This window comes from Solanum pennellii, chromosome 1 (genome assembly GCF_001406875.1).
Source record: "Solanum pennellii chromosome 1, SPENNV200".
Taxonomy (NCBI): Eukaryota; Viridiplantae; Streptophyta; class Magnoliopsida; order Solanales; family Solanaceae; genus Solanum; species Solanum pennellii.
The window spans coordinates 93,852,363-93,879,017 of NC_028637.1; the positions used below are offsets into that span (position 1 = coordinate 93,852,363).

The window sequence follows — 26,655 nt, forward strand, 5'->3', positions numbered from 1 at the left end:
AAGAGGTCTTGTAGACATAAAGACTTCTGCAAATGTTATCGACAGTAGCGTCCAAAGTACAGAGCTTGAATAGAGCTTGTGGTTGGTTTGGTCCTCTCACAACTTGAAAGAGCCCAAGTAATGAAAAATAACTTGGGATAAACAAATTGCTAATATAGAGTGAACCATATATATGGGGTATTCAATAACGAAAAATTTGCCAAGATATTCATAAAGCTCATAGTGTCAGAGTAGCAATCACATAAATTGAATCAGTACAATGCAATAGTATGGGTACATCATTTACAGTTTCCCATCTGTTAAGGTGTATTCTAACCGCTATTTATTCATTCTTACAGTTCCCTATCGGTTAAGGAGCCTCATGCAACGATTGAAGCTCTCAAGCATTGCAGCCACTTGTACCCGAACAAAATGGACCATTACAGCTGGTAAATGGAACAAGTTGGTGCATGCGTGGTTTACATAATCCACATCTCCGTAAAGAGAATCATTCATCACTTCTTTGCTATAGACTGAAATGAACAACATGTACAACGCTAGCAAAGACCATACCTATGAGACAGGCAAATTTAGAGTTAGAGTTTATCGAAAGTAATGAGTTCATTGAACTGCTGATATGTACTTATAACAATGTTCATAGAAAACGACGGCTTATTACCTGTACCATCCATCGAGCACTGTGGCCACCAAAGATGTCAGTGATAGATTATGGAAATAATCTATTTATTGTACAATATATTTTGGTAAATATTCTAATTAGTTGTCATCTTTTATATTTAGCAATTATCTTTGTAATTGATTATTATCTATGTAATTGATAATAATCTCCGTAATTATCTCTTGCCTAAAATTAGGCTTGTACACTTTTGTATATATTGATTATTCAGTGAATGAGAATGACACGGCAAACATTCTTTTATGGTATCAAAAGTCTAGGTTACTTTTCTGACCTAATTCTCTCTTCCGCTTTTTCTTCTTCTCTAATCTTCTTATTCTCACACGGCTATCCACCATGGCCGAATCTCAGAAAATTCATCCCGCTACTCTTGTCACTAATATCAAGACCCACGTACCTGTTGTTCTTGAATATGACGGTTCCCAATACAACAACTGGTCTACTTTGTTCAAACTCCATTGCCGTGCTTATATGGTGATTGATCATATTACTCCGGTTGCTACGGAATCCGATGCTGATAAAGAGAAACCGGCTCCGAATTCTTCTGATGCAGCTCTCTGGCACCGACTTGATGATATTGTTCGACAGTGGATTTATGGTACTATTTCTAACGATCTCTTAAATTCCATTATTGATGCTGATGATAAGGCAATTGATACATGGAATCGTTTAGAAAATTTTTTCCACAACAACAAGTCTGCCCGGGCACTTAACCTTGATGCGCAGTTTACTAACACCAAACTCGAACAATTTGATGGTGTTAAACCTTATTGCACTCGTCTCAAAACCCTTGCTGACAGTTTACGAAACGTGGGTGATAAGGTATCCGACAATCGGATGGCGCTTCAACTTTTGAAAGGGCTTTCGGAGGAGTATAAGCCTTTTCGTACATCTGTTCGACATATTAGTCCCTTGCCTTCCTTTGATACTCTACGTTCCATGCTTGAACTAGAGGAACAAAGTAACTCTTCGGACCTTGCAATTGAAGCTCGCGAGGAGGCTCTTCTCACCGCCTCTTCCACAGCGTCACACCCTTCTAGTGATCATTCTTCATCTTCTAAAGGAGGGAATTCACGAGGTAGAGCCAAGGGTAAAGGGAAAGGCAGCGGCGGCAAGGGCAAAGGTGGTGCCGGCCGGAACAACCAGCAGCAGCAACAATCTTCGCAGCAGCAGCAACCGCGCCAAGGTGGCGCCTCCTCCCAACAGCAGCAGCAGCAGGGCATGGGGTGGATGTTTCCCCCATGGCCGTACTGGGGCAATGGCCCTTGGGCAACCCCACCTTGTCCGTACCCAGCCCAGGGTCCGGGCCCAAACCCGTGGACAGGGGCAAGGCCGTACCAGCCTCCTTCTCAAGGCATCCTCGGGTCTCGACCTAATCAAGCGTACTTCTCAAGCGCTCCATCTTCTCATCCGGGTTCTGTTCCTACCAACATTGAACAAGCTATGCACACAATGTCTCTCACCGATCCAAATTACTATATGGATACCGGGGCAACCTCTCACATGACGAATTCCCAAGGTAACTTATCTCCATATTTTAATTTGAGTAATCATGCTAATAATGCTATTACTGTTGGCAATGGTAGTAAAATACCTATTAAAGGTTATGGTCACGAATGTCTAAACCAAAACACTCTTCAACTCAAAAATGTCCTTCATGTCCCAAAAATTATTAAAAACCTAATATCAGTTAGAAAATTCACCACTGACAATCATGTTTCTGTTGAATTTGATCCGTTTGGGTTTTCTGTGAAGGATTTGCAGACGGGGAGCAAAATAGTGAGGTGTAATAGCAGTGGCGATCTCTATCCTTTTCTCACTGATCGTCAAATCATTTCACCTACCACCCCTTCAGCTTTTGCAGTTGTCTCTCCTAGTTTATGGCATTCCCGTTTAGGTCATCCGGGACATGCAATTCTTAGTAGTCTGCGTAGTAGTAATCTTATCAAATGTAATAAGGCTTCAAACGATATTTGTCATTCTTGCCCATTGGGAAAATTAATAAAAACGCCTTTTACAGATTCTTTATCTCATACTACTATGCCTTTTGACATTATTCACAGTGATTTATGGACATCTCCGATTCTTAGCTCACTTGGTCATAAGTATTATGTTCTCTTTCTTGATAATTACACGAATTTTTTATGGACGTTTCCTATTTCTTCTAAATCTCAAGTCTATAATCTTTTTATTCGTGTCCGAACTTATATTCGAACTCAATTTGAGAGAGAAATTAAAGCTTTCCAATGTGATAACGGCCGTGAATTTGAAAATGATCCCTTTAAGCAATTTTGTCAAAAATATGGAATGCATTTTAGATTCTCATGTCCATACACCTCTCCTCAAAATGGCAAATCGGAACGAAAAATTAAAACGATTAACAATGTTGTTCGTACGCTCCTTTGTCATGCTTCTATGCCTCCTTCTTTTTGGCATCATGCACTTGAAATGGCTACATACCTTCACAATATCATGCCCACAAAAATACTTGGTTATAAATCACCTACTCAGATCTTATATCAAAAAACTCCGGATTATTCACATCTACGTGTCTTTGGGTGTTTATGTTATCCTTTGATTCCCTCTTCCAAGATAAATAAACTCCAATCCCGGTCTACTCCATGTGTCTTTCTTGGATATCCATCCAATCATAGGGGGTATAAGTGTTTTGATATGTCGAGTCGTCGTATTATAATAGCCAAGCATGTGTGGTTTGATGAGTCGGTTTTTCCATTCTCTAAGGTACACACTCCCCTCCCTCATACATATGATTTCTTAAGTGACACTTCCAGTCCTTCGGACATTCCTATGTATCGTTCTATTCTTGAGTCGGGTATTGCTCCCTTGGATGCTACTTCACAGCCTGTACCGCACCCCACCCGCGGCCAGGACACCCATACCGCAGCCAGCCCGCAGCCTACCCTGCCTTCCCCTTCCCCGCAGCACACTCGCGACCATACCCAGCAAACCGCGACCCTCCTGCGGAACCCCCTGCAGCAAGGCAGTGGCAGCCTACCTCCTGTACCCGCTGCTAATGCCGAGCTGCACTCCCACCCCAGCCAACCGTGCACTCCACCTGTCAACGTACAGCAGGGGATGCACCCTTTTGTACCCGCTGCCAATGATAGGCAACCACCACCTTTTGCCATCACATCATCCTCTTCCCACTCCTCTCAACCATCGCATTCCATGAACACCCGTAGCAAACATGGAATTTTTAAACTGAATCCTAAATACCATGACCAGGCCAATCATACTACTACCTCCATATCACCCATTCCGAAGAACCCTGTTCAGGCCATTCGTGACCATAATTGGAAAATTGCTATGCAGGAAGAGTATGATGCTCTTATTAAAAATGGTACTTGGGATTTAGTCCCGCGACCGTCTGATGTCAATATTATTCGGTCTCTATGGATTTTTCGGCATAAGACTAAGTCTGATGGTTCTTTTGAAAGACATAAGGCTCGTCTTGTTGGTGATGGTAAGACACAGAGGGAAGGTATTGACTGTGATGAGACTTTTAGTCCGGTTGTTAAACCAGCTACTATTCGGGTGGTGCTTAGTATTGCTTTATCCAAGTCTTGGCCAATTCATCAATTGGATGTTAAAAATGCTTTCTTACATGGTAATTTAAATGAGACTGTTTACATGTACCAACCAATGGGGTTCAAGGATCCTAGTCGACCTGATCATGTTTGTCTTCTCCGTAAGTCTCTCTACGGTCTCAAACAAGCCCCCCGAGCTTGGTATCAAAGGTTTGCTGATTTTGTGGCGTCCATTGGATTTTCCCATAGCAAATCTGATAATTCATTGTTCATTTTTCGCCATGGTACTGAAACTGCTTTTATCCTACTTTATGTTGATGATATTATCTTAACTGCTTCTTCAGAATTTCTTAGGCTTCGAATTATTTCTCGCCTTGCATCTGAATTTGCTATGAAAGACTTGGGTCCACTGAGCTATTTCTTAGGTATTGCTGTCTCCCGGGACAAATCTGGTTTATTTTTGTCTCAAAAGAAATATGCTCAGGATATTATTGCTAAAGCAGGTATGACTTCTTGCAAACCATCTCTTACTCCTGTTGATTCCAAAGGGAAAATGAGTTCTTCATCCGGCGATCTTTATGAGAATGCTACTCACTATCGTAGTCTGTGTGGGGGTTTGCAATACTTGACTTTTACTCGTCCGGATATTTCTTATGCTGTTCAACAAGTTTGTCTGTTTATGCATGCTCCACGGGTTGAGCATATGAATGCTTTAAAGCGTGTTCTTCGCTATGTTCAAGGTACGCTTAACTATGGTTTGCACATGTCTAAGTCATCTGTTAGTTCTCTTTTGTCCTACACGGACGCAGACTGGGGCGGGTGTCCCGACACTCGTCGTTCTACGTCAGGTTATTGTGTGTTTCTAGGTGATAACCTGATATCTTGGTCAGCAAAACGACAACCAACTCTGTCTAAGTCTAGTGCTGAAGCAGAGTATCGTGGGGTTGCAAATGTAGTCTCTGAATCATGTTGGGTTCGAAACTTACTTTTCGAGCTAGGTTTTCCTATTTCCAAGGCTACATTGGTTTACTGTGATAATGTAAGTGCCATCTATCTTTCCAGTAATCCGGTACAACATCAACGTACCAAACATATTGAGATGGACATACATTTTGTTCGTGAGAAAGTTCAACGGGGTGAGGTTCGAGTACTACATGTACCATCTCGTTATCAGCTTGCCGACATTTTTACTAAAAGTCTCCCTCGGGTATTATTTGATGATTTCCGGCACAGTCTCAACATTCGTAAATCTCCCGTTTCGACTGCGGGGGTGTGATAGATTATGGAAATAATCTATTTATTGTACAATATCTTTTGGTAAATATTCTAATTAGTTGTCATCTTTTATATTTAGCAATTATCTTTGTAATTGATTATTATCTATGTAATTGATAATAATCTCCGTAATTATCTCTTGCCTAAAATTAGGCTTGTACACTTTTGTATATATTGATTATTCAGTGAATGAGAATGACACGGCAAACATTCTTTTAGTCAGAAGCAAAGGCAAACCAAAAGAACATTAGGATCACCAACCACCAACAGTTACACAGGCTCCTGTCCCTTATTAACAGGGATCTCACCCAGAAAGTGCCAAAGTCTATTGTTGTACATGCCAAAATGTTGATGACAAAGCTACAGAACAAAATATGATTACGAACGTTGCAATTCAAAGGCTATTCAAATGCATAAACTCTAAATCAGGATACATTTTGCTATTTGCTCGAAGAGAACAGATTGATTTCGGTTATGTCAATCCATTCAGTCCAATCCCCTTATTTCATGAAACAGAGAAGAAGCACTGGATGTTACAAGTTATGTATTCAGAGTTTATAGCCTATTAACAAACTAAGACACACAAAGCTATTCATATTGCTCAATTTCTCTCGCATTCATAAGGTAAGCCGACACTGTGCAAGCCTAACTTCTCATCTCAAAATTTTCTCAATAATAAAATGATTTCTCTATTTCTGGAGTTCAGAGTAGAACTACCGATTATTATAACTAAGGATAAGAAGTAACCAATCCCCCCTCTATGTACGTAATAAAAAGCGATGAAATTCAAGTTCCTTACAACAACAGAAATCTGAATATTTACATCTTTTGAGGCTTACCCTTGATCAATTCCGAAGAGATATTTGGTCAATGGGCCAATGGAAGCCCCTATAAAAAAGGCACCAGTGATCAACAAGCAGACCCTCTTCTTCTGCAGAGTTAGAAGATTCGATATTAAAAGAAGCAAATTTAACAACAATTCACCAATTTAAACGTAAATCTCTAAAGTGATGACGTACTATTTCTGATGGCGGTTTAGTGAAAAGGAAGAAAATAGTTCCAGAAGCAATAAGAAGAGTGAACAAGCCCCCAATGTTCCAGATATAATGGAAGGAGGATCCAACAGTAGAGCTCAACAGGGCACAGAAAAGGGTACAATACATCTGTATTATCATCAAAAGCTAATGAACATTTGAAAAAAAGAGACGAAAAAAGCGAATTGATTTCCTAACAAATACAAACGCTAAATCAATTCATCGATAACTTGAAACAATACGCAAAATTAACACTACTTATCGGGCAATACTATACTCTTGAGATTTCACATTATCAATAACAAGATCATAATAATGAAAAATCCAAATCAGAGAACAAAAATTCTCACATATTTCAAGTGTTTGTGAGCATGCGGGTAAAGGTATCCTGTATTCTTCATGTCATCTATTCTCCAACCCCTATTAAAGTAAGCTCTCACAGCATTCATTTCTTCTTCTTCTTCTTCGCCTCTGCAAAATTCTTTTTTTTGCAGAGAGAAAATGGAATCAGAAAAGTGTTTGTAGTTTGTTATACAGAGAAGAGTTTGTTACTAACGACTACCCTTACTGTTACTCTTTGTGGGAATATTTACGCTTCTACCTTTCAGTTATGGGCTGAGTTTTGTGAATATCACAGGGGTATTTTTGTCAATGTAGTCAAGAGAAAGAATCCTCATGTTCAAATCATTGGCGGGAAATATTTATAAAATTTGCAGGGAATTTCTGCTAAATTGTCTATTTATATTTTAACCTAATCTCAATTTAGTGATACTTCGATTGAGATGAGTGATTTTGTGGTTATAATATTTTTTCAAAGGCAGAATAAAACTTATTAGTAAATTTTATGTAAACACTCTAATTACGACATGTTCTGATGAAGCATATGAACATACACTCTTAATGCTCGAATTATATACATATATATAGATTTAAAAAAAAAAAAAACGACAAATGAACTGAGGTAATCAAAATAGAGAGATGATTTAAACATTTCGATCTGCTCATTTTTTCGAGTTAAAGTAGGTAATGCACTGATCAATACTTGTATGAAAAATGCGAATTAATTGAGTTCGTCACCTCTGTTTATAGTTTTGCAGAGAAGAGTTCGTTACCAACGGAATGCCCTTTTTGGGATATTTACGGTTTTACTTTTCAGTTTATGGATATTTACGGTTTTACCTTTCAGTTTATAGTAGGTAATGCACTGATCAATACTTATTAATTATTAATTGAACGTCCAACTTCTAACTCTTGCAATGCTATGTATCTAAATCTATTAAGACTATGAAAGTCACACTGTGAAATTAGGTCTTAGGCCTAACTCACACCCCAAAAGCTAGCTCTAAGGGAGGAGGATTGCCCAAGCCTTATAAAGAGGCCACCCATCTCATTAACCACCGATGTGGGACTTTTGTCATTCTTTAACACACACATCATAACTGTTTAAGTGATGTCTTTTGGCAAAAAATCACAACGTGAACAACTGTTTTCCTTCACTTCTTTTATTTATAATGAGAATCATTAGGAGTCTGATTAGATCAACTGATTTTTTAGAAGTTGATAAGTATCTCATGCCAAAAAATCACATTTAAATGATGTAACATTTCAATCTGTTCATTTCCGAGTTAAGTAGGCAATAAGCTGATCTCTGTCTTGATAAAAGAAAGACCAATTATGCGGTAGTATAGTTATTCAAATTTTGCCAAGAAATATTTAAAGCACTTGACTTCAGACTAAGAATGTACTGTAAAATGTAGTCATCACAAAGACATACTTTTTCATCATTTACAGAGTTCTACATCTGTATACTGCTCCCTATTTATTCTATAGTTCCATGTGTATCAGCATTAATATTGTCTGCGTTGCTCAATGTTTACAACCAGGCAGATTCTTATAGCATGGACCACTATAGCCGGTAAATGTAGGAAGATGGTAAATGTGCAATTGACAAAGTCAATTCCTCCAAATCGAGCATCGTACAATATCTCTTGGCTATATACCACAAGGTACACCATGAACAATGAAAGCAAAACGCATGCCTGTCATAAGCATGTAATTAGTGAAATTGTATGCAAAATTACTGTTTTATGAACAAGGGAACTGAGTTATAGGATGTGTGTGTGAACACATTGTATGCACACAACTTTCTTACCTTTAACGTCCACTGAGAAATGCCAAATAACAGATACATTAGAGAGTAAAACAGGCCACTGGTGTAGATTTGGCTCCTTTCCCTTTCTTCTTTGGCTGCAACCCAGAAACATCCAAAGACAGATGCTGCACCTTGCAAAAATCTAACGACAGCGCTGGAGAGAGAGATTTCTGAAGTTAGAATTCTCAAATAACAAGATGCCAATGCAGTCTGGTGGCCATATTTCTCAACTTCTGTCATTCATAAGCCAATATAGTTCAAAACTGTTTCCGGTTTCCATTCCAGTCCCCTAAATCCATAAATCTTAGTTACAACTTACAAGTCATCAATTTAGCTCAATGTTAATATCAGACCAACATTCTAAAACTCATTGGTAGTCATAATTCTCAAATTTTCTCATTCATAAGCTATGCATTATGCAGATTCTCCAATACGAAGCCTAACAGATTACGAACAAGAGTCATTACTGCAAAAAATTTCAAATACTACGGGGATGTTCAGACTCCAAACCCACGTAATCCTACTAGCCACTTTTAGCTAACTGCACGCAAGAATAATACAGAACACAACATAGAATGACTATGTTTATGTCAATTCATCCAATCCAATGCCAGTGCTTGTGAAAGTGACCAAATCTAATGATTATCAACACACTCAGAATTTTCTCAGAGACAGTAGTGGTGTACATTAAGGAGATTCGAATTTTAAAATTGGAAGAAATCTAATGATTATCAAAGATAAAGTGATCACAAGTATATATACCAATCAACGACAAGGTAATATGATATGACAAGAAAGCAGTAAAAACAACCATATCTAAACAATGTTTAGCATCTTTCAAGTCTTACCTTTGATCGATTTCGAAGAAGTACTTGGTAAAAGGGCCAACAGAAGCACCAACACAAAATGCAGTATACATCAAGAGCACAACCCTCTTTCGCTGCATAGAGAGAAGATTTACGATACAAGAAGCGACTTGAAGAATAATTAAACAATTTTGGAAGAATAATTAAATCGTGTACCACTCTCCATGGTGGTGTATGGTAAAGCCAGAGTAAACTTGCTTCAGAAGAAAGGACTGTGAACAGCCCCCCTACTTCCCCGATGAAGTGCAAGTAGGATCCACAAGCAGCAGCCGACATGGCACAGAGGAGAGCAAGATACACCTATAGTTTCAGCAAAAAACTAATCAATACTTATATGAAACTTCACACTTTCAAGAATTAATTAAGTTCATCAAACTGTTCAAAACTTTGATGTTTTCTTCCATCATCATAATATATACTAAGTGAATTTGATACTCTCATATAAACAACTGACAAGACCGAATAGTGAAAACTCAATTCGAAATCTTCTTAGAATCTAAATTCATCTTCGGAAAACAGAATGTTGCCTAATTTCTTACTGAACTACAAGAAACTGTAGAAAAAAACACCGACTTCGATCATCAACTAAGCAGAAAAATCTCGATTGCGATTTCTTAAATTACAACATTTGTGATCAACTAGAAGGAAAAGAGGAAAAAAAAGTGGAAATTTACCTTTTGCAAGCTTGTGTGAGCGTGCTGGGTAATTGGTGCAGAACTCATCATGTCTTCTCTTGTCCAATTTCTATTGAAGTACAATTTCACAGCATTCACTAAGAAATTCATTTTATTTTCTTTTTGCAGAGAAATTGGAAGTGATGAAGAAGAATGAGGAGCGTCAGTTCTATTTATAGTTTTGCAGAGAAGAGTTAGTTACCAACGGAATGCCCTTTTTGGGATATTTACGGTTTTACCTTTCAGTTTATGGGTATAGGGCAGGGATACTTTCGTCAAATAAGAAATAAAAGAAGAATCTCCATCTACCGACTCAGGTTGTTGGCGGGAAAGGGGAGTTAGAATTATGGAATCGGATCGGTCAGTTAAAGTTGTCTATATATTTCATTTATATGGCATCCGCATATCTCACTTGGACACATTATCTTACATTCATCCTTCCCCATTTTCTTCTTTGTTGGTACACACAGCCGCCTCCGGCTGAAACCACCCACACTCCGAAAAGCATCTCGGCATGATAACCACACACCTACCTCCTCTCCTTTTACGATTTCAAAGAAAATAATTTTAGATTTGTATTAGTTTAGTTAAAGTGTCTAAGTGAATTAAATTATGTAAACAACTTTAAGGACTTGCAGATGACTTAAACATCATTCTTATGTGGCATCCTACGTGACATAATACACGTAGGATTTGAATTACCATGAAAGATGTCACATAAGACATATATGTCTATTTGTGCAATTTTATACAAGTTTGAAGAGTCTATTAGTGAACATCACCATTTGTTAAAGACATAATACATAAATGTGCTCTTTAACTTGGCTTCAAATCACATTTATATCCTTCAACTTTGGATGTGCACAAGTAGACACTTAAGCTTGTATAAAGTTGAACAAATAGACACACATGTCCTACATGTCATCCTACATATCATTTTTTGTCCTACGTGGTGTCCTACATGCATTGTGACATGTAGGACTGATGATGTGTTTATTTATTTAAAAGTTGGATAGTTAAAGTGTTTATTTGTGCATTATGAAAGTTGAAGGTCAAAGTTAAAATTTGAAGTCAAATTTAGGGTCTAATATATGTATTCTGCCTTTGTTAAATGCTGTAGCATATATACCTATAATTAAAATTTTCTTGAAAAATGTGTCCTGTCAACCTGAGCCAAGTATACTATAATTGGCTAACCAAAAGTTAAAATAAAACTTGGAACTGTAACAGATCAATATGCTCAATTTTAAATTTAAACTAATGGACTGTCTGAAAAAAGGAAGAACAATGATGTGTAAGGTAACTAATCAACAATTAGTATTAGTATTCAAGAATCTTCTTAATCACAGAGTATATCTGTGGGGGTAAAGGTAATCAACAATCAGTATTTGCCCTAAAATATTCAGTAAAATGTAGCCACAAAGGAACATTTTTTCATCATTTACACCCCATCTGCATTCTGCTTTATATTTATTCTGTGGCAAATTTTCAAAACAATTCTATGTGTGGGGCGACGCTGAGTTTTTACACGCAGGCATAGTCTTGCGGCATGGATCACTACAGCTGGTAAATGGAAGAAGATGGTGAGTGTGCGATTGACAGCATTGATATGTCCAAAGCGAGCATCGTACAGTATCTCTTGGCTATATAGCACTAAGTACCCAATGAACAATGTCAGCATAGTGGCTACCTATCACAAGCAATATCCATCATGTCAGTCACTAGACACATTAAGTTATAGGATGAGTTGATCGCAGTGTATGCATACAACTGCTTACCTTTAACATCAAATGAGCTGTGTAGCTGTCAATAAAGCTAGAGAACAAATCATTGACAACAAAGGTAGAGAACATTAGAAAACAAGCAAGGGTCAGGCATCCGAGGTAGATTATGCTCCTTTCCCGTGTCTTCACGGCTTGATACAAGAAACCTCCAATGCTGATTGCTGCACCTGCAAAAAGGGCAAGTCTAGAGAAAAAGCATGGAGTGCTTTCTGAAGTGAGATATTGTTCAAAAGATCAGAATATTCTTTGAATAGAACAACTACACATACTGAAGGAGCAAAGTAACAGAGTAAGAGAAGTAACATGTTTCTTAATTTCACTAATTCATGAGCCATTCTTGGTGAAAATGCAAAACTCTTTCACAATCGGTAGCCAATTTCTCCCACTCATAATCCAAACTAGTTCAAAATTTTGAACTCTATTTGCCATAACACACCAACATTCCAACACCCAAAGCTAGTCATATTGCTCAACAACTCTCGTTCATAAGCTAAACATAATAAAAATTCTGAACCGTGGAAGTAGAAATTTTCAGATTGTCCGAAACCTATGTGGTTCGACTAGCCATTTTTAGCTAACTGCGTGCAAGAAGTTGTTCAGATTTCACATAGACAACTTGTATGTTCTCACAATTCCTGATTACAGAATTTCCATAGAGAAAGTAGTCAGTCTAATGAAGATGGAAAACAATAGTTTCTACAAGGCAACGGTACCAAATTTTCCAGTTACATCTAATGTTTTAGCATCTTTTGAATACCACACAAAGTAGTTAATATGATATGACAAGAAAGCAGTAAAAGCAACCATATAAAACTTACATTTGGCCGGTTGTGAAGAAATATTTAGTAAAAGGGACAACAGAAGCACCGAAGAAAAAGGAAGAAATCATCAATAGTGAGACCCTCTTCATCTGCGTAGACAGAAGATTAATGTTATAAGAAGCGATTTGAAGAATAATTCAAGAACTTGGAATAAAATCTACGATTCATTGATCACATACCGCTCTCTCTGGGGATGTAAAGTGAAGCCTGAACACACTTGCTACAGTTAAAAAACCTGGTAACAGTCCCCCCACTTCCCAGAACAAGTGCAAGAAGGATCCACAACCAGAGCACACCATGGCCCAATAGAGAGTCAAATACACCTATATAATCGGGGATTTAGCACGAATACTTAAATTACAACATTTTAATCAGAAAACTAATAGATTGTGTAACAGTGCGGAGGATTTCTCCAGAATTCATTGCCTCGATTACGATTGCAACATTTGTGATCAAATATAGAGGAAAAAAAAGTGGAAATTACCCTGTTCAAGCTTGTGCAATCTTTCTGGGGAAAATTGGTGCTAAACTCATCATGTCTTTTCTTGTCCAGCTCCTATTGAAGTACGCTTTCACAGCATTCACTAAGAAATCCATATTTTTCTTTTCGATTTTCAGACAAATTGGAAATGGGGGATGAAGAAGAATGAGGAGCGCTTATAGTTTTGCAGAGAAGAGTTTGTTACCAACAGAATGCCCTTTTTGGGATATTTACGGGCTATGTGACAGGGGTAATTTCGTCTTCAGACTCAAGTTGTTGGCGGGAAGGTTTTCTAATTACTCATTTGATTTCATATTTCTAAATCTCTTCCTTCTAATTTACCTTAGCAAAATAGAAGAAGAAGAAGAAAAAAAATAAACAACTGCGAAAAGTAATGTCATAGAAATATTATTTAATTTGATACTATAAAATTTAGTTAATATTTATTTTTTTAATGTAAAATTTACAAATTAAAATCAATGGGTGTCAAAAAAATAGGGAAAATTGTGTATAATAGCAAATTAATAACCTAAAATAATGGAGTAGCTAGGGTTTGATTTAATTGTGCTCCATAGCAAACGTTTGCAAAAAAATTGTTTGGCGCCTCTCTCCCAAATATCTCGCTCGCCACTCTCCTCCAATCTCTAGCTCGCTTCTTCACTTTTTATACAAACACAAGCGTATAAAAATTGTTTTTAATTGTATAAAGCAGAGAAATTGTATAAATACATATATTTTTGTTCCCCTCTCTTCCCTCTTCCAGATCTCGCTCGCCACTCTCCCAAATCTCGCTCGCCACCCTCGCTTTTCTCACTTATACAAACAGAAGCGAAATGCACAAAATTGCGTTTCTGTTTGTATAAAGCGTGAGAATTATATATACACATGGAAGTACATATATTTTCGTCCTATACACTTATAATTATACAATAAAAATACTCCCCTGCCCAGTTTCTTTTGCCTTTCTCTCTTTTTCGTTTTATACAATTTTCAAATTGTATCTAATTTCTTTCTTTCTCGTTTTATACAATTCAATTCGATTTGTATATTCCTTGTCAAGTCTCTTTTGTCTTTCTCTCTTTTTTATTTTATACAAAATCAAATTGTATAATCGTTCTATACACTTATAATAATATAATTCGTTTTATACATTTCGTTTTTATACAGTTCTCTGCCCAAGTATCTTTCTCTTTCTTGTTTTATACACTTCGTTTTATACAATTTGCTTCAACTGTATATGTACAGCGAATTATATAGTTTCTAGGGAAAAGGGTCTGATATACCCCTCAACTTTGTCATTTGGAGCTGATATACCCCTCGTTTATATGATTCTTCTATCAAAGTTCAAGGTATATTTTAATTTTTTTTATACATAAATTATTTTTTTACTTCTTTTATTATAATTTTTTGAATTTCTTATTCTTATTTTGTTGTTTTCTTTCATTCCTTAGTTTAAAGAATAAAAAATTAAACTATTTTTTTTGTGTGTATAGTAATTTAATTTCGTATTCGAATAAAAAATTTTGGTCATCTACAATAAGTTTTACAAGAATATTAGTGAAACATAAATAAATTTGATTATCAAAATAATAATTATAAATTAGTTATTGAAACAAAAAAAAGTCAAAAAAAAATATGTTTGACGAGGATTAAATTTACTCATATGAGATTATATTTTTTCTAAAAAAATAATAAAAATTTAGATTAAAATTATTTTTTTTTCATTTCCGTTAGAGGGAAAGGGTATATGTGAGCCATTTGTTTACAAGTAGGGGTNTCTAAAAAAATAATAAAAATTTAGATTAAATTTTTTTTTTTTCATTTCCGTTAGAGGGAAAGGGTATATGTGAGCCATTTGTTTACAAGTAGGGGTATATATGATCCACTTTCATAACAAGGGGTATATCAGCTCTAAATGACAAAGTTTAGGGGTATATCAGACCCTTTTGCCTATATTTTATAATAAGGTGAGCAAATAAATTTAGAGGAGTTGTACCTCACATTTTTTAACTCANTCCCTAGTTTCTATGTTAGCTATGGAGCGCAATTATGCAAATTTTGCTATAGCATACAAATATAAATTTTTTATTTACTATATGTGAAAGTTGCCAAAAAAAAATATATGGAGAGATTGATTTACATACTATAATTAAAAAGTGATTTTCAAATTTAATATTTTAATCGTAATTAAGATGTTTGTTAAATTAGCTTAATTTTGACCTTTAAAAAATATATTAGATAACTCATAAGTGTTAAGATGTTAACATGAGGAAATGGAGGGAAAGAAATCTAATCCAAAATAAATTATGTCTAATTAAAACTTTTTAAAGGATGGAATATCCTTTTTCTCCTTTGACAAAAGTACCCTTGCGATATCCCCAAAACTGAGCCAATAACTGAAAGGTAGAGCTGTAAATATTCCCAAACAGAGCCACGGCGAGGGGCAATTTTTTTGTAACAAACTCTTGTGTATATAACGAACTATAAACACAGCTCACGTTCTTCCTGCTTCTTCACCAAATTTCCGATTTCGTTTTCTCTCTGAAGCAAAAAAAAACAACAACTTGAAGTTCTCAGAGATGAATGCCGTGAAAGCTTACTTCAACAGGAATTGGACAAGAGAAGACCTGATGAATACTGGAGAAGTTTCCGCGTACGCTTACAGAAGCTTGACGATGGTACATTTATTCTTACTGTTCCATTTTTTCTTTCTATTTGATCACAAATGTAAGAATTATTGTTCTACTTGATTAAAATGTTGTTATTTGAAAAACTTGTAATCGAGGGATTAAGGAATCGAAATTTTTGTATTTCGTTATCGTGTTACTGATAGCTGTATCAAGAGATCTACTTGGAACCGATATGTTTTACAGTTTTCTCGTAGTTCTAGTGAGAAGTAAGGCAACATTCTACTTGCTTTACTCGATTATTCAGGATTGATGATGAATTTTGATTTTTCTGAATATCTTACATGTATAACCCTAATTTTTTCTCTTCTTTTGTACTTGCTTTACTTAATTCTTCAGGATTCATGACAAATTTTGATTAATCTGAATATTTTACAAGTATTACCGAATTTTTTTACTTAATTATGCAGTTAGTGATAACTGATAACTCGAGTAGAGTTTCGGTATTGAAACCTTGCTCCCTATTTAGGCCTGGAAGTTTTTTTTTTTTTTTTGAATAGTTAAAATGAAACGATTGCCACGTGCTTTTGAACTTCCCAAAATGTATTTGTTTTATTTAAATTTGGACTTTCAGAGTCTTGTTTTTTATTACATGGATTACTTTGTTTCATGCAATTTCAGAGTCTTGTTTTTGATTTTTTAGGTTCTGCTTCTAAGTATTGGATTCCGCTTTATTCCTTTGATTGATCAGTTTCCTGAAAAATATAGGTGTATCTTTCTCTCTTCTGTTTCATGTTGAGCTTTACTCTTGGATCACTCTTGCACTCGATCAACCGGGAAGTGGGAGGGCTGTTCACAGTCCTTTCTTCCGTAGCAAGTTTACTCTGGCTTTACTTTGAATCACCATTGAGAGAGGTACGTGATCTGTGTCTTGTAGATTTTCTTCCAAGTTGTTGAATTGTCATTGAAGTCGCTTCTTATATCGTAAATCTTCTGTCTATGCAGAGGCTGAGGCTCTCACTAATGCTGTATGCAGCCTGTACCTTGGGTGCTTCTTTTTGCCTTGTTACCAAAAATCTCTTCAAAGTTCATCCACCGTAAGACTAAAAAGATGCTATACATTGTTCAGATATCTTCTGTCAAAGTTTGATATGGCTCATGAATAGTGAACTTAAATAATTTACCACTGATTCCTGAAGTCTTTTCTAAAATGACAAAAGACAATTTGCTTGTTCTTTCATTTCCTACATTATAAATTCTATAGCAGTTACTTCGATCCTTCTGCATGAGTAGTTGATTACTCTGGTTGTCTTGTCTTCTTTATTGAAGAATATTCTGATAATTTGAAAAATATCTAACTTTGGTAAGCATTCCTTGCTCGCCCTCCAGCTTTATTGTCGACCTTTTGGAAGGTTCAACATCTAGCTTTGGAGTTATCTGGTATGGATCCTCCAAGTATACGAGGGAAAGGAGAGAAATCTACAAGGCTTGTCTGACTTTTTCTTTTTCTCTAATATGCTCCAGCATATTTTTTCATGGTATAGATATGCTTAACACCCACACAGTTCATTGGGCGTTTAAGGTAAGCAGTTGGATGTGATCACACTCATCCTATTATAACATGTACAGTTCCCATGTCAATAAATCATTACTTCTGTCCAATGAATGAATAATATGAATACTGCTTGTTGTAGGTAAACGCTGCACAAGCATTGTTGATGGTGTACTTGGTGATATATAGCCAAGATTTACTGTATAATGCTGACATAGGAGAAATTAACACTGTCGATCGCGCACTCGCCTTCTTCTTCCATTCACCGGGTATAGTGGTCCATGCTGCAAGAGTTTGCCTGACTGCAGAAAATGAGCAACACAGAGAAGATTACTACTATACACTTGGAACTATAGAATAAATAGAGAGTTTATAGCAAATGATGGGGAACTGTAAATGATGAAAAGTATTCCTTTGTGGCTACATTTTACTGATTGAATTTGAAATTCGTTAGTCTGATGAAAAGTGCTTTTTATATTCCTTGTCAAACAATTGTTCCATATAGTCATGACTCATGAATAAGATAAACATAGTCATTCTGGATTAGCCTTCATATTGGAGAATTGGCATAATACATAGCTTACGTATAAGAAAATTGAGCAGTCTATGAATCATAATTAAGCAAACTATGATTATAGAGTTTTAATTACGTTGAAACTATAAAAAGAAATTACATAATTAAATTTTTTTTATACATGTATAACACTACTTTTACATGATTATTTTTTTCTTATAGATGCTGAATATACCTTTGTCTAAAATATAAATATATCAGTCACGGTCGCTTGTACAAAAATTAATAAAGCAGTGATTAATGTAAAAATTGATAATGCAGGAATTAATAATGCAAGATTTGTTTCTATCCTTGAATTATTATGTAATTGAGTGCCGGACAATATTATTTTTTATGATCAAATTACGGAATTACACACCTTTTACGTAACTTGACACCATTTTATTAATGCTTATTTCCGCATTTATACCTTTTTTAGGAATTACCCGAACTCATCGATTTTTTTTGTGTATTAGCACATGAATCTGGTGCCCGGAGCATCAAATTTTTTTCTCAAGAAACTTTATGAGGACATTCATAATGAGTTGGAAAACCACCATATATACTCATAAAAAAAATTTAACACCCATTTCAGCATTTACGGACCTTTTTTTTAGAAATTACCCAAATTTCTTGATTTTCGTGTGTATTAATTAACCCATGAATTTGGCGCCCCGAAGCATCCAAAGGAAATTTCTTAAAAAATTTATATGGACTTCCTTAATGTGTTAGAAAACCACCACGTATGCTAACACCATTTTTTTACACTCATTCCCGCATAAATTCTCTATCTAGCTTTAAATTCAAACATTACTTTCAAATTCTAACTTAATTCACGTGTACTAAAAATAGTATAAGCTCAGACATTCATTCCTTATTACCAAAATTCATTTCATTTAATATAAATAATGTCCAAGAAAATAAATTAGCTTATGTGTCCTCATGTAATTGGTCCTTTGAAGTCCAATTCAAACCGGCCCAACTTTGAATATTGAGGTATATATTACTTCACACACATTTTTCACAATAACGGCTTTATTTCTTCTTCTTCTTGTTTTCTCGAGGAAGATGGTGATGAAAAATTGTTGATAATGGTGGCGAATTCATGGGGTTGGAGAATAATCAGGCTGGAACGGCCACGAAACGATCGGCTATTTCTAATATCTCGAATTCATACAATTGTATCAGGTAATGCGATTTCTCATTCCTACAAACTTGTGAGTGTTTCTCTGATCTGGTCCCTGTTTATTAATGTAGGAAAAATAATTGGATTACTGGTTTTATCTTCTTTTTTTGATTACTGGTTGGACGATTCACTATTTTGAATGTTGGGTATGGGGTTTCTTGTATAAATTTGTGTGTGCAAGGGAAATGTAGGTGGGTTTTGTGATTTCTTTTTTGGGGGTTTTCTTCTTGGATCATTAAATGTTTCTGGGGTTTCATTAAAAACTGATTGAAGATACTGGTTAAAAATTAAGTGATTTGAGGGTTTTTGATATGAGGGGATTTGCGGGATGTTTTCTTTTTTTGGTCAGACTTTGTGATATTTGGAAGTTGAGTTCTTTGTTTATTGACTTCCCTTGTATAAACAAATTCACTAGCAGAAAATGCTTTAGCTATCAAAGGATTTGCTTGATCTTTTTGAAAATTATGGTTAAAAAGTATTATGGAACATCTTCTCCCAGTTCCTCCTTTTTAGTTTTTTCCTGTATTTTACTGTTCCTTCTGTTTATAGTTTGAGTTATAATGACCTTAAAATCTATTCATTTTTCACTTGAGTATGATGCATTGGACTGCCTTTTATGGTCTTAGACAAAAAACTAAAGAGCTTGATTGTGCTGTTGTTTTTCTTAGGAAATACAGAGGTTCTAGATGCAATGGAGATGATATTTCAATCTGCGCTGGCTTTGGGTTGAAAGGGAGTTGCAAGTGTTCTTATATTGGTCTATCCTGGTGTTTTTGTTGAATCAAATTCAAACATAAACAAAGTGACTTTCATTATAAAACTTTAGGATAGAGGGAATCATAAAGTGATTAGCTTGTACACTTGAATCAAGTTAAACTTTTTGGTTGGCAGCTCTTCTAGTAGACTGAGTAATTAAAAACAAAATTTTGTCTGCTATACTAAAGGAAATTTCTGATAAGTTTGCATATGGAGAGAAAATTTTTGTTTTTGTATTGCAGTTATATATGTTAAACCTTACTTGCAGGTATGCATTTGTCACTCCCGAAATTGTAGATGGGAAAAATGCTCAGTCTCCAGTAGGGGAACTTGGAATGGTAGAGATGACCCAGGCTCTGGAATAATTGATGTTTGCTATGAGCAGGTTTGTTAGGCTTCTCCTTAAATTTTACTGATTATGTGCATAGTAGATGCATGTTTAGCTGTTACTTATCCTCAACCACTCCCCTTCACTCCAATAAAACAAAAGAGGGATAGAGAAATGCATGTAGTGTTGTCTGGTCTGGCTTAGTATCGAAATTTCTGGTGTTTTCTTATTTGAGTGGTGTTCATTGTCTTTAGTCTTGGTATACTTTCTGATAAATCCACTGAAGTATAAAAAAACCTTGTTTTTTCTCAATGTTCAATTAAATTCCCTTTTATAAATGCAAATTACACTTAGTCGTTGAATATCTTGCTAACCATGATCTAAGCAACATGCTGTAATAGTTTTCATGTTGGTGGAAGAGTCTGCATGTGATAGCTTCACAAAGCAGAACAATATTAAACTCAAATCAAGTAGAAGGCTGCAGTAGATTAATGGCTAGTGTGAATTCATTTCTACTAAATGGACTGAATAGGAACTATGTACTCAAAGGATTCATGTAGCCGACCTTAACTAATTTGTGATTGAGGCATAGAAGATTATTTATCTCGATTTCTTACTTTGAAGGGAACTTTAGCTTTCAAAACGGAAGAAGCTAAAGAAAATCAGTTAGGATTTTAGCTTTCATCAAAATGATAAGTAGGAATTTAGGACATATTACATATTCCCGTGTTACTTCTCTATCTCTTTCAAATAAGTAAAATAAAATAACTATGTTAGGTTCCTCGTTCAATATTCATGTGTCCTATACTTGCATTCCAACTACACTATCTTTCTTTCTCTATTTCTCCTTCACTTGGTATTATTGCTCACATTCACTCTTGTTAGTGTGTTTAAGTTAAAGAATTTAGTTTAAGTGTTTCTAGGTGCACACTTCTTTGAACTCTTTTTAGCTACTGTTGGGTTATCTAATAAATCTATTTAATGCAGGTCTCATAGAGGGCCTCTGGGCACGGCGCCTCGAGGTCTGGGGGGGACTATATTAACTCATTAGGTTGAAGACTATATTAACTCATTTAAGAAAATGAAAGAAAATATGAGTGATCAATTTAATTTAATATGGGCAAAATGGTTTCATTTCACTTATATGGGCTGAAATTGTCACGCTAATCTCAACTAGAGTTAAGCTTGTTAATGCCTGAGATCCGGAGTTCATTTATATTAGGAAACTTTGAACGAAGCTAAATTAGAGAGAACATTATAATAAGATTTTTCATTAATATACAATAGATTAGTAATTGATTCGCAGTCAAATGTTATAGATATTTTCTCACTTATACGGGCTGAAATTGTCACACCTAATCTCAAATAGAATGAAGCTTGTTCATGCCTGAGATCTTGAGTTCATTATATAAAAATATGGAATTAATACCTCCAAATGAAATCATAACAGACATAATTCACATAAGTGCTGGGCTGTATATGTTTGCTCCACCCACTTTTACATTCTCTATGCATCTTCAACGGTCAGAAATAGGTGACATATTTATTACATTCACTTTCAGGATATATCATGATATTTGATGGTTCAACCAAAAATATTGAGCATACTCCTGATGTTAAGGAATACAGTCCTTCAGAAATCTACGCAGAAAGTTATTGTTAATCCCCTAATGATGATATCTGGTAAAATTCTGCTTAGTTTAGCTGGACACATTGAATATATATGTATCCATAGATCATATTTGCTTGTAGTTCTTATAAGCATTTCTACTTTTTATATTACTAGATTTTAGACACGTGTGTTGCACCTAGTATCGTCAATTATCAAAATGTTTTTATTCTAAAGCAATAAATCTTTAACAATATACACGTTTCAAGCATTTGTTTGATATAAGTTGATGTGGTCTACTACATATTCTAAGTTACTCATATGCTAAACAACTAGATACAGTATGCACCAGATATGCAGTAATTCTAACAAAGTTTCCTATTATATACATGTTAGTATTTGGTTTATAGATGATTGTGGTCTTGTATTGAGTATTTAATCAACACAATTTCTCATATTCTTCAGATTTTTTATGGCAAAGAAGACAAAGTTGGTTAATTAGTAAATAATGGTGGACTCATTTTTGGTCACATCCTATCTGTTGTTTACGGGGGTGTATAAATATTCGCAACTTAGAGCTTGTTTGGATTGACTTATTTTAGGTGTTTATTTCCAACGAGGCTTAGATGTATGAGAAGAAACTTTCTGGTTTTTAAAATAGATTTTAACGTCTAAATTGTTAGAAATGTGCAATTTCCTCTCTTCTTCCAGAAGAATGTGGTGTGATGGATCTATCTTGAAGTATGAAAAGTTCAGTTTTCATTTTCTTTTCTGATCTGGAAGAGTTTCTATTTTTATACCTTTGATGTAAACGGAGAACAGTCTTTTCTATAGATGGTTGGTCTATTTGGTTGAACAGTTCGAGTTAGAGTTTCAATATAGTGCTTCTTAGAGTTTCATTGATAACATCCTTTTACATTGAGAAATGATGATCTGCTCGCATCTATGTTGTTGTTTTTTGCTTAAACTAGATGGCTATTTTTGTCTTGCGCTATACACTGCTTTTACAAAAAATTTGAGAGATGCAGCTTTAACTTGTGTTGTACTACTGAATTTCAGGAAGTGGAAGCTAATGTTGAACACTAATCTGTATTTGCTGCTGACTGCATGGATCAAAACTATGAATCAGTATGAAACAGGTCCAAATGAAGCAAAGTGATATCGCGGATTCATATAACTGATTACTTTACACAGAGAATGTTAGGAGGAAACCTTGTGAATTGTTCCATTGCTTTTCAAGGGTGAAAGATTATTATTACCTGTTCCAGTAAACTAAACAATTAGGCACTGGAAATTTCTCACTTTCCGTATGTTCAGCAACTGAGAACAATCTAATGGAGACGACTGAGAATTACGATGCTTCATTCAAGTTGCTTGTATTATTTGTACATGTTAGTTAAAGAACTTGTGTCATCAATCACGAATCCTTATGCCAAGAAATATTAAAAGCACTTCTCTTCAGACAAACGAAGTTCAAACTCAACCAGTAATATGTAGTCACAGTAATACTTTTTCATCATTTACAGTTCCCCATCTGTTATCGACTCTATTTATTCTATACTTCCCAAGTGTATAGCACTAATCCCGTCTGTGTTGCTGAATTTTTGCACCCAGGCAGAGTCTTACAGCATGGACCACTATAGCTGGTAAATGTAGGAAGACGGTAAATGTGCAATTGACAAAGTCAATATCTCCAAAGCGAGCATTGTACAATATCTCTTGGCTATATACCACAAGGTACCCCATGAACAATGCATGCAGAGTGTATACCTACACACAAGCAGTACTCATCATCAGGTCAGTCATATTATTTATTCATTAGACAGAAGTAACACATCGTATGCATACAACTGCTTGCTTACCACTAATATCCAATGAGCTATGTGGCTGTCAAGGATATCTAAAGCATAAACACAAACGCCGTAGATTATTACAGCATTAGAATAAAGCAGGGTTCCCAAGTAGATTTCTCTCCTTTCCATCGTTATCAAGGCTACAAGCCAGAAAGTTCCAATGCCAATTGTTGAACCTACCAAAAGGCCCAAAGCAAGGCTGGAGAGAAAGAAAGGAATGCTTTCTGAAGTTAGATATTGTTCAAAATATTCTTCAACTGCACATACAAAAGGGGCAGAGTAATTGCTGTTGTTCTCATTAAGATGCAATAAATAAAATGTAGGAATTCACAGAGCAAGTGAATGTCTTTGTTAAATGTAAAATATATTTAAGCGCACTCTTCATAATTTGGTCGTGTTTCATAATTTCACTAATTCATGAGCAATACTTGGTGCAAATACACAAGTCTTTCACAATTTGGTCATCATACTGCTAGCCAAGAATGCACAAACTTTAAAACTTCAAAACATAATTGTGAGATACACTTTTCTAACAATAATTCTAGTCAAGTACCTTAAGTTAATGAAGAATAGAAGTAATTTCAGGGTATAGGAATCTTAAATACAAGTCATATATTACTCAATGCTTCTCATTCATAAGCTAAATATAATGCAAATTCTGAACTGTGAAAGCCTAGATGATTGATCTATCATGCCGTTAATACACAATTTTTCAGACATTCCAGGTTGTCCAAAACCCACGGGATCCAAAATGTGTGTTGTGTGCAAGAATGATACAAGATGTCAAATTCATCCACCCACTCCAATGCCATTGTTCTCACAAGTCCTTATGAAAGAATTTTCACAGAGAAAGTAGTCATTCTAATTGATTAAGGAAAACAATAGTTTCTACAAGGGTACCAATTTTTTCAGGATTTCGAGTAGATCTAACGATTTTTAAGGATAATGGGATTACAAGTATATACCAATCAGCAACAAGCCTTTCTCCGTACACTATTGAAGACTACAAAATCAGGTTCCTAGATATGTGATATAACCAGAAAGCTGTCAAAGCAACCATATCAAACTTTGACAGAAGATTTCTGAACAATTTATAGCATCTTTTGACTCTTACGCTTGTTCCATTTCGGTGAGATGTTGGATAATAAGGCCAGAAGAAGCTCCCAAATTAAAGACAGCATGCAGCAAGAATAAAACCCTCATCCTCTGCATAGATAGTAGAAGATCTACATTTTAAGAAGCGACTTCAAGAATAATTCAACAACTTGGAAGAAAATCTATACAGTATAGATCAGATACCACTCTCCATGGTGGTGTAATGTACAGCCAGAGTAAACTTGCTACAGAAGAAATGACTGTGACCGGCCCTCCCGCTTCCCAGATCCAGTGCAAGAAGGATCCAAAAGTAAAGCTCAACATGGTACAGAAGAAAGTAAGATACACCTATAATCACATGAAAAGAAAAGAGGGAAATCCAATACTTAGAAGCAAAAATGCATCTTTTCAAGATAACTAGGTTTTGCAAAAAATGGAAGGATCAAACACAAGATACTGAAATCTGATCCAAAAACGACTTTCAATACCAAATTCGACTCAAAATGCAAAAGAAAATCTGCATAGTTAAGGGCAAAAGAACAGTAAAAATTACAGAAATTGTAAAATGTTGCTTTATTTCTGACTGAACTACAACAAATTGTAAAATTAACCAACAATCATTATCGGCATTCTCGTGATTACAAGTAGATCTCCTAATCCATCGCGATTACGTAAATAGAAAAACCTCCATTCCTCAATCTCTCTAATACCAAACGGACTCAAATGCTAAAGAAAAGCTGCTTGTTACTCCAATCGGTTTTATCAGATTATCACTAACGGCATAATTAAGTGCAAAATAACAGTAAAAATTATTGACATTATAAAATGTTACATTATTTCTTACCGAACTACAAAAAATTGTAAAATTAATCAACAATCATTATCGGCATTCTCTCGATTACAAGTAGATCTCCTAATACATCTCGATTACGTAATTCGAGAAACCTCCATTCCTCTATCTCCAAATTACAATTTCTTAAATTACAATATTTCAATCAGAAAAAAAGTAGAATAAGTTTAAGGATGAATGAATGTACCCTATTCAAGCTTCTGTAAGCATGCATGGAGATTCTTCCAAAATCCATCAAGTCTTGTCTTGTCCAATCCCTTTTGAAGTAAGCTTTCACAGCATTTTTCATCACTGAGAATTTCATTTTTTTTTTCAGAGAGAAAACGGAATCGGAAAACTGATGAAGAACAATGAAGAAGAAGAAGAGCTGTGCTCTGTTTATACTGAAAAAGAGTTCGTTACCATCGACTACCCTCTCCGTTACTCTTTTTCGGAATATTTACGCTTCTACCTTTCAGTTATGGGCCGAGTTTAGGAAATATTCCAGGGGTATTTTCGTCAAACGAGCAAAGAGAAAGTATCCACGTGTTCAGATCGTTGGCGGGAAAGGGGAAAGGTTTAAGAAATGTAATTGTAGCATATTTATATAGTCACGTAGAAGATAAGTACTAATTTATATAAGATGTTCAGTTTTATTTTTCTTAATTAATTAAATTGATATATAATATATTGGTTGAAAAATCTTACATCTTTTTTTTATTTTTTATTTTATATTTTTAATTAAATATAGTCTATAATCATTAAAAGCTATTTAAAATAGTCTTCTCATCAGTCATCATCAAAGTCTTAATTACTCAAAGTTATTCTTTCTAAGCGCGGATTCAGTTGATGAACTGTGCCACCTTCCTTCTACTAGTTGATTTAACCGCATCAATTTAGGATTAAAGAATAAAAAATTTTTCCTCTACAAGCTCCCAATTTCTACTTCTTCATAT

The 26,655-nt window shown here is 35.3% G+C and overlaps 4 protein-coding genes and 1 long non-coding RNA gene across 8 annotated transcripts; 2 read left to right on the top strand and 3 right to left on the bottom strand.

The window, feature by feature from the left end:
• Nucleotides 1-340: 340 nt before the first annotated feature.
• Nucleotides 341-6,988, bottom strand: LOC107031715 (bax inhibitor 1-like). Its single transcript, XM_015233171.2, has 6 exons — nucleotides 6,884-6,988; nucleotides 6,519-6,662; nucleotides 6,339-6,430; nucleotides 5,723-5,859; nucleotides 659-699; nucleotides 341-552 (listed from the first exon to the last, which is right to left on the bottom strand). The coding sequence occupies exons 1-6, from the start codon at nucleotides 6,980-6,982 to the stop codon at nucleotides 343-345; spliced, it is 723 nt and encodes a 240-aa protein (XP_015088657.1). The 5' UTR covers nucleotides 6,983-6,988; the 3' UTR covers nucleotides 341-342.
• Nucleotides 6,989-8,216: 1,228 nt separating this feature from the next.
• LOC107025043 (bax inhibitor 1-like) lies at nucleotides 8,217-10,348 on the bottom strand. Its single transcript, XM_015225920.2, has 5 exons — nucleotides 10,226-10,348; nucleotides 9,708-9,851; nucleotides 9,534-9,625; nucleotides 8,686-8,839; nucleotides 8,217-8,572 (listed from the first exon to the last, which is right to left on the bottom strand). Exons 1-5 carry the CDS (start codon nucleotides 10,334-10,336, stop codon nucleotides 8,381-8,383), a joined length of 693 nt encoding a protein of 230 aa, XP_015081406.1. The 5' UTR covers nucleotides 10,337-10,348; the 3' UTR covers nucleotides 8,217-8,380.
• Nucleotides 10,349-15,808: 5,460 nt separating this feature from the next.
• On the top strand, nucleotides 15,809-17,949 carry LOC107012838 (bax inhibitor 1-like). 2 transcript variants are annotated; one of them, XM_015212790.2, is made up of 6 exons: nucleotides 15,809-15,989; nucleotides 16,707-16,853; nucleotides 16,944-17,035; nucleotides 17,328-17,378; nucleotides 17,463-17,520; nucleotides 17,633-17,949. In XM_015212790.2, the coding sequence occupies exons 1-6, from the start codon at nucleotides 15,891-15,893 to the stop codon at nucleotides 17,849-17,851; spliced, it is 666 nt and encodes a 221-aa protein (XP_015068276.1). In that variant the 5' UTR covers nucleotides 15,809-15,890; the 3' UTR covers nucleotides 17,852-17,949. The 2 variants fall into 2 exon arrangements, with proteins under 2 accessions (XP_015068276.1, XP_015068271.1); XM_015212785.2 differs by having other exon boundaries at nucleotides 17,328-17,520.
• A 1,127-nt stretch (nucleotides 17,950-19,076) lies between these two features.
• Nucleotides 19,077-26,365, top strand: LOC107012860. 3 transcript variants are annotated; one of them, XR_001456099.2, is made up of 6 exons: nucleotides 19,077-19,231; nucleotides 19,898-20,370; nucleotides 21,876-21,996; nucleotides 22,982-23,424; nucleotides 23,537-23,719; nucleotides 26,037-26,365. It is a non-coding gene; the product is annotated as an uncharacterized LOC107012860 (long non-coding RNA). The 3 variants fall into 3 exon arrangements; XR_003577419.1 differs by having other exon boundaries at nucleotides 22,982-23,408; XR_003577418.1 differs by lacking the exon at nucleotides 26,037-26,365 and adding an exon at nucleotides 24,492-24,784.
• Nucleotides 23,366-26,032, bottom strand: LOC107012853 (bax inhibitor 1-like). The gene is made up of 5 exons (XM_015212803.2): nucleotides 25,908-26,032; nucleotides 25,075-25,218; nucleotides 24,890-24,981; nucleotides 23,785-23,974; nucleotides 23,366-23,692 (listed from the first exon to the last, which is right to left on the bottom strand). The coding sequence occupies exons 1-5, from the start codon at nucleotides 26,022-26,024 to the stop codon at nucleotides 23,501-23,503; spliced, it is 735 nt and encodes a 244-aa protein (XP_015068289.1). The 5' UTR covers nucleotides 26,025-26,032; the 3' UTR covers nucleotides 23,366-23,500.
• Nucleotides 26,366-26,655: the final 290 nt, after the last annotated feature.

Excerpts from the sequence above, each read along its gene's own strand:
- LOC107031715 (XM_015233171.2), bottom strand. The coding sequence starts at position 6,982 with ATGAATGCTGTGAGAGCTTACTTTAATAGGGGTTGGAGAATAGATGAC. Across the intron at positions 6,431-6,518 it reads CTAAACCGCCATCAGAAATA|AAGAAGAGGGTCTGCTTGTT; the intron begins GTACGTCATCAC and ends CTAACTCTGCAG. Across the intron at positions 553-658 it reads GTGCTCGATGGATGGTACAG|GTATGGTCTTTGCTAGCGTT; the intron begins GTAATAAGCCGT and ends CCTGTCTCATAG.
- LOC107012838 (XM_015212785.2), top strand. The coding sequence starts at position 15,891 with ATGAATGCCGTGAAAGCTTACTTCAACAGGAATTGGACAAGAGAAGAC. Across the intron at positions 16,854-16,943 it reads TTGAATCACCATTGAGAGAG|AGGCTGAGGCTCTCACTAAT; the intron begins GTACGTGATCTG and ends CTGTCTATGCAG. Across the intron at positions 17,521-17,632 it reads CAGTTCATTGGGCGTTTAAG|GTAAACGCTGCACAAGCATT; the intron begins GTAAGCAGTTGG and ends TGCTTGTTGTAG.
- LOC107025043 (XM_015225920.2), bottom strand. The coding sequence starts at position 10,336 with ATGAATTTCTTAGTGAATGCTGTGAAATTGTACTTCAATAGAAATTGG. Across the intron at positions 9,852-10,225 it reads CTCACACAAGCTTGCAAAAG|GTGTATCTTGCTCTCCTCTG; the intron begins GTAAATTTCCAC and ends CTGAAACTATAG. Across the intron at positions 9,626-9,707 it reads ATACACCACCATGGAGAGTG|CGAAAGAGGGTTGTGCTCTT; the intron begins GTACACGATTTA and ends CTCTCTATGCAG.
- LOC107012853 (XM_015212803.2), bottom strand. The coding sequence starts at position 26,024 with ATGAAATTCTCAGTGATGAAAAATGCTGTGAAAGCTTACTTCAAAAGG. Across the intron at positions 24,982-25,074 it reads TTACACCACCATGGAGAGTG|AGGATGAGGGTTTTATTCTT; the intron begins GTATCTGATCTA and ends CTATCTATGCAG. Across the intron at positions 23,975-24,889 it reads CTCACCGAAATGGAACAAGC|CCTTGCTTTGGGCCTTTTGG; the intron begins GTAAGAGTCAAA and ends CTTTCTCTCCAG.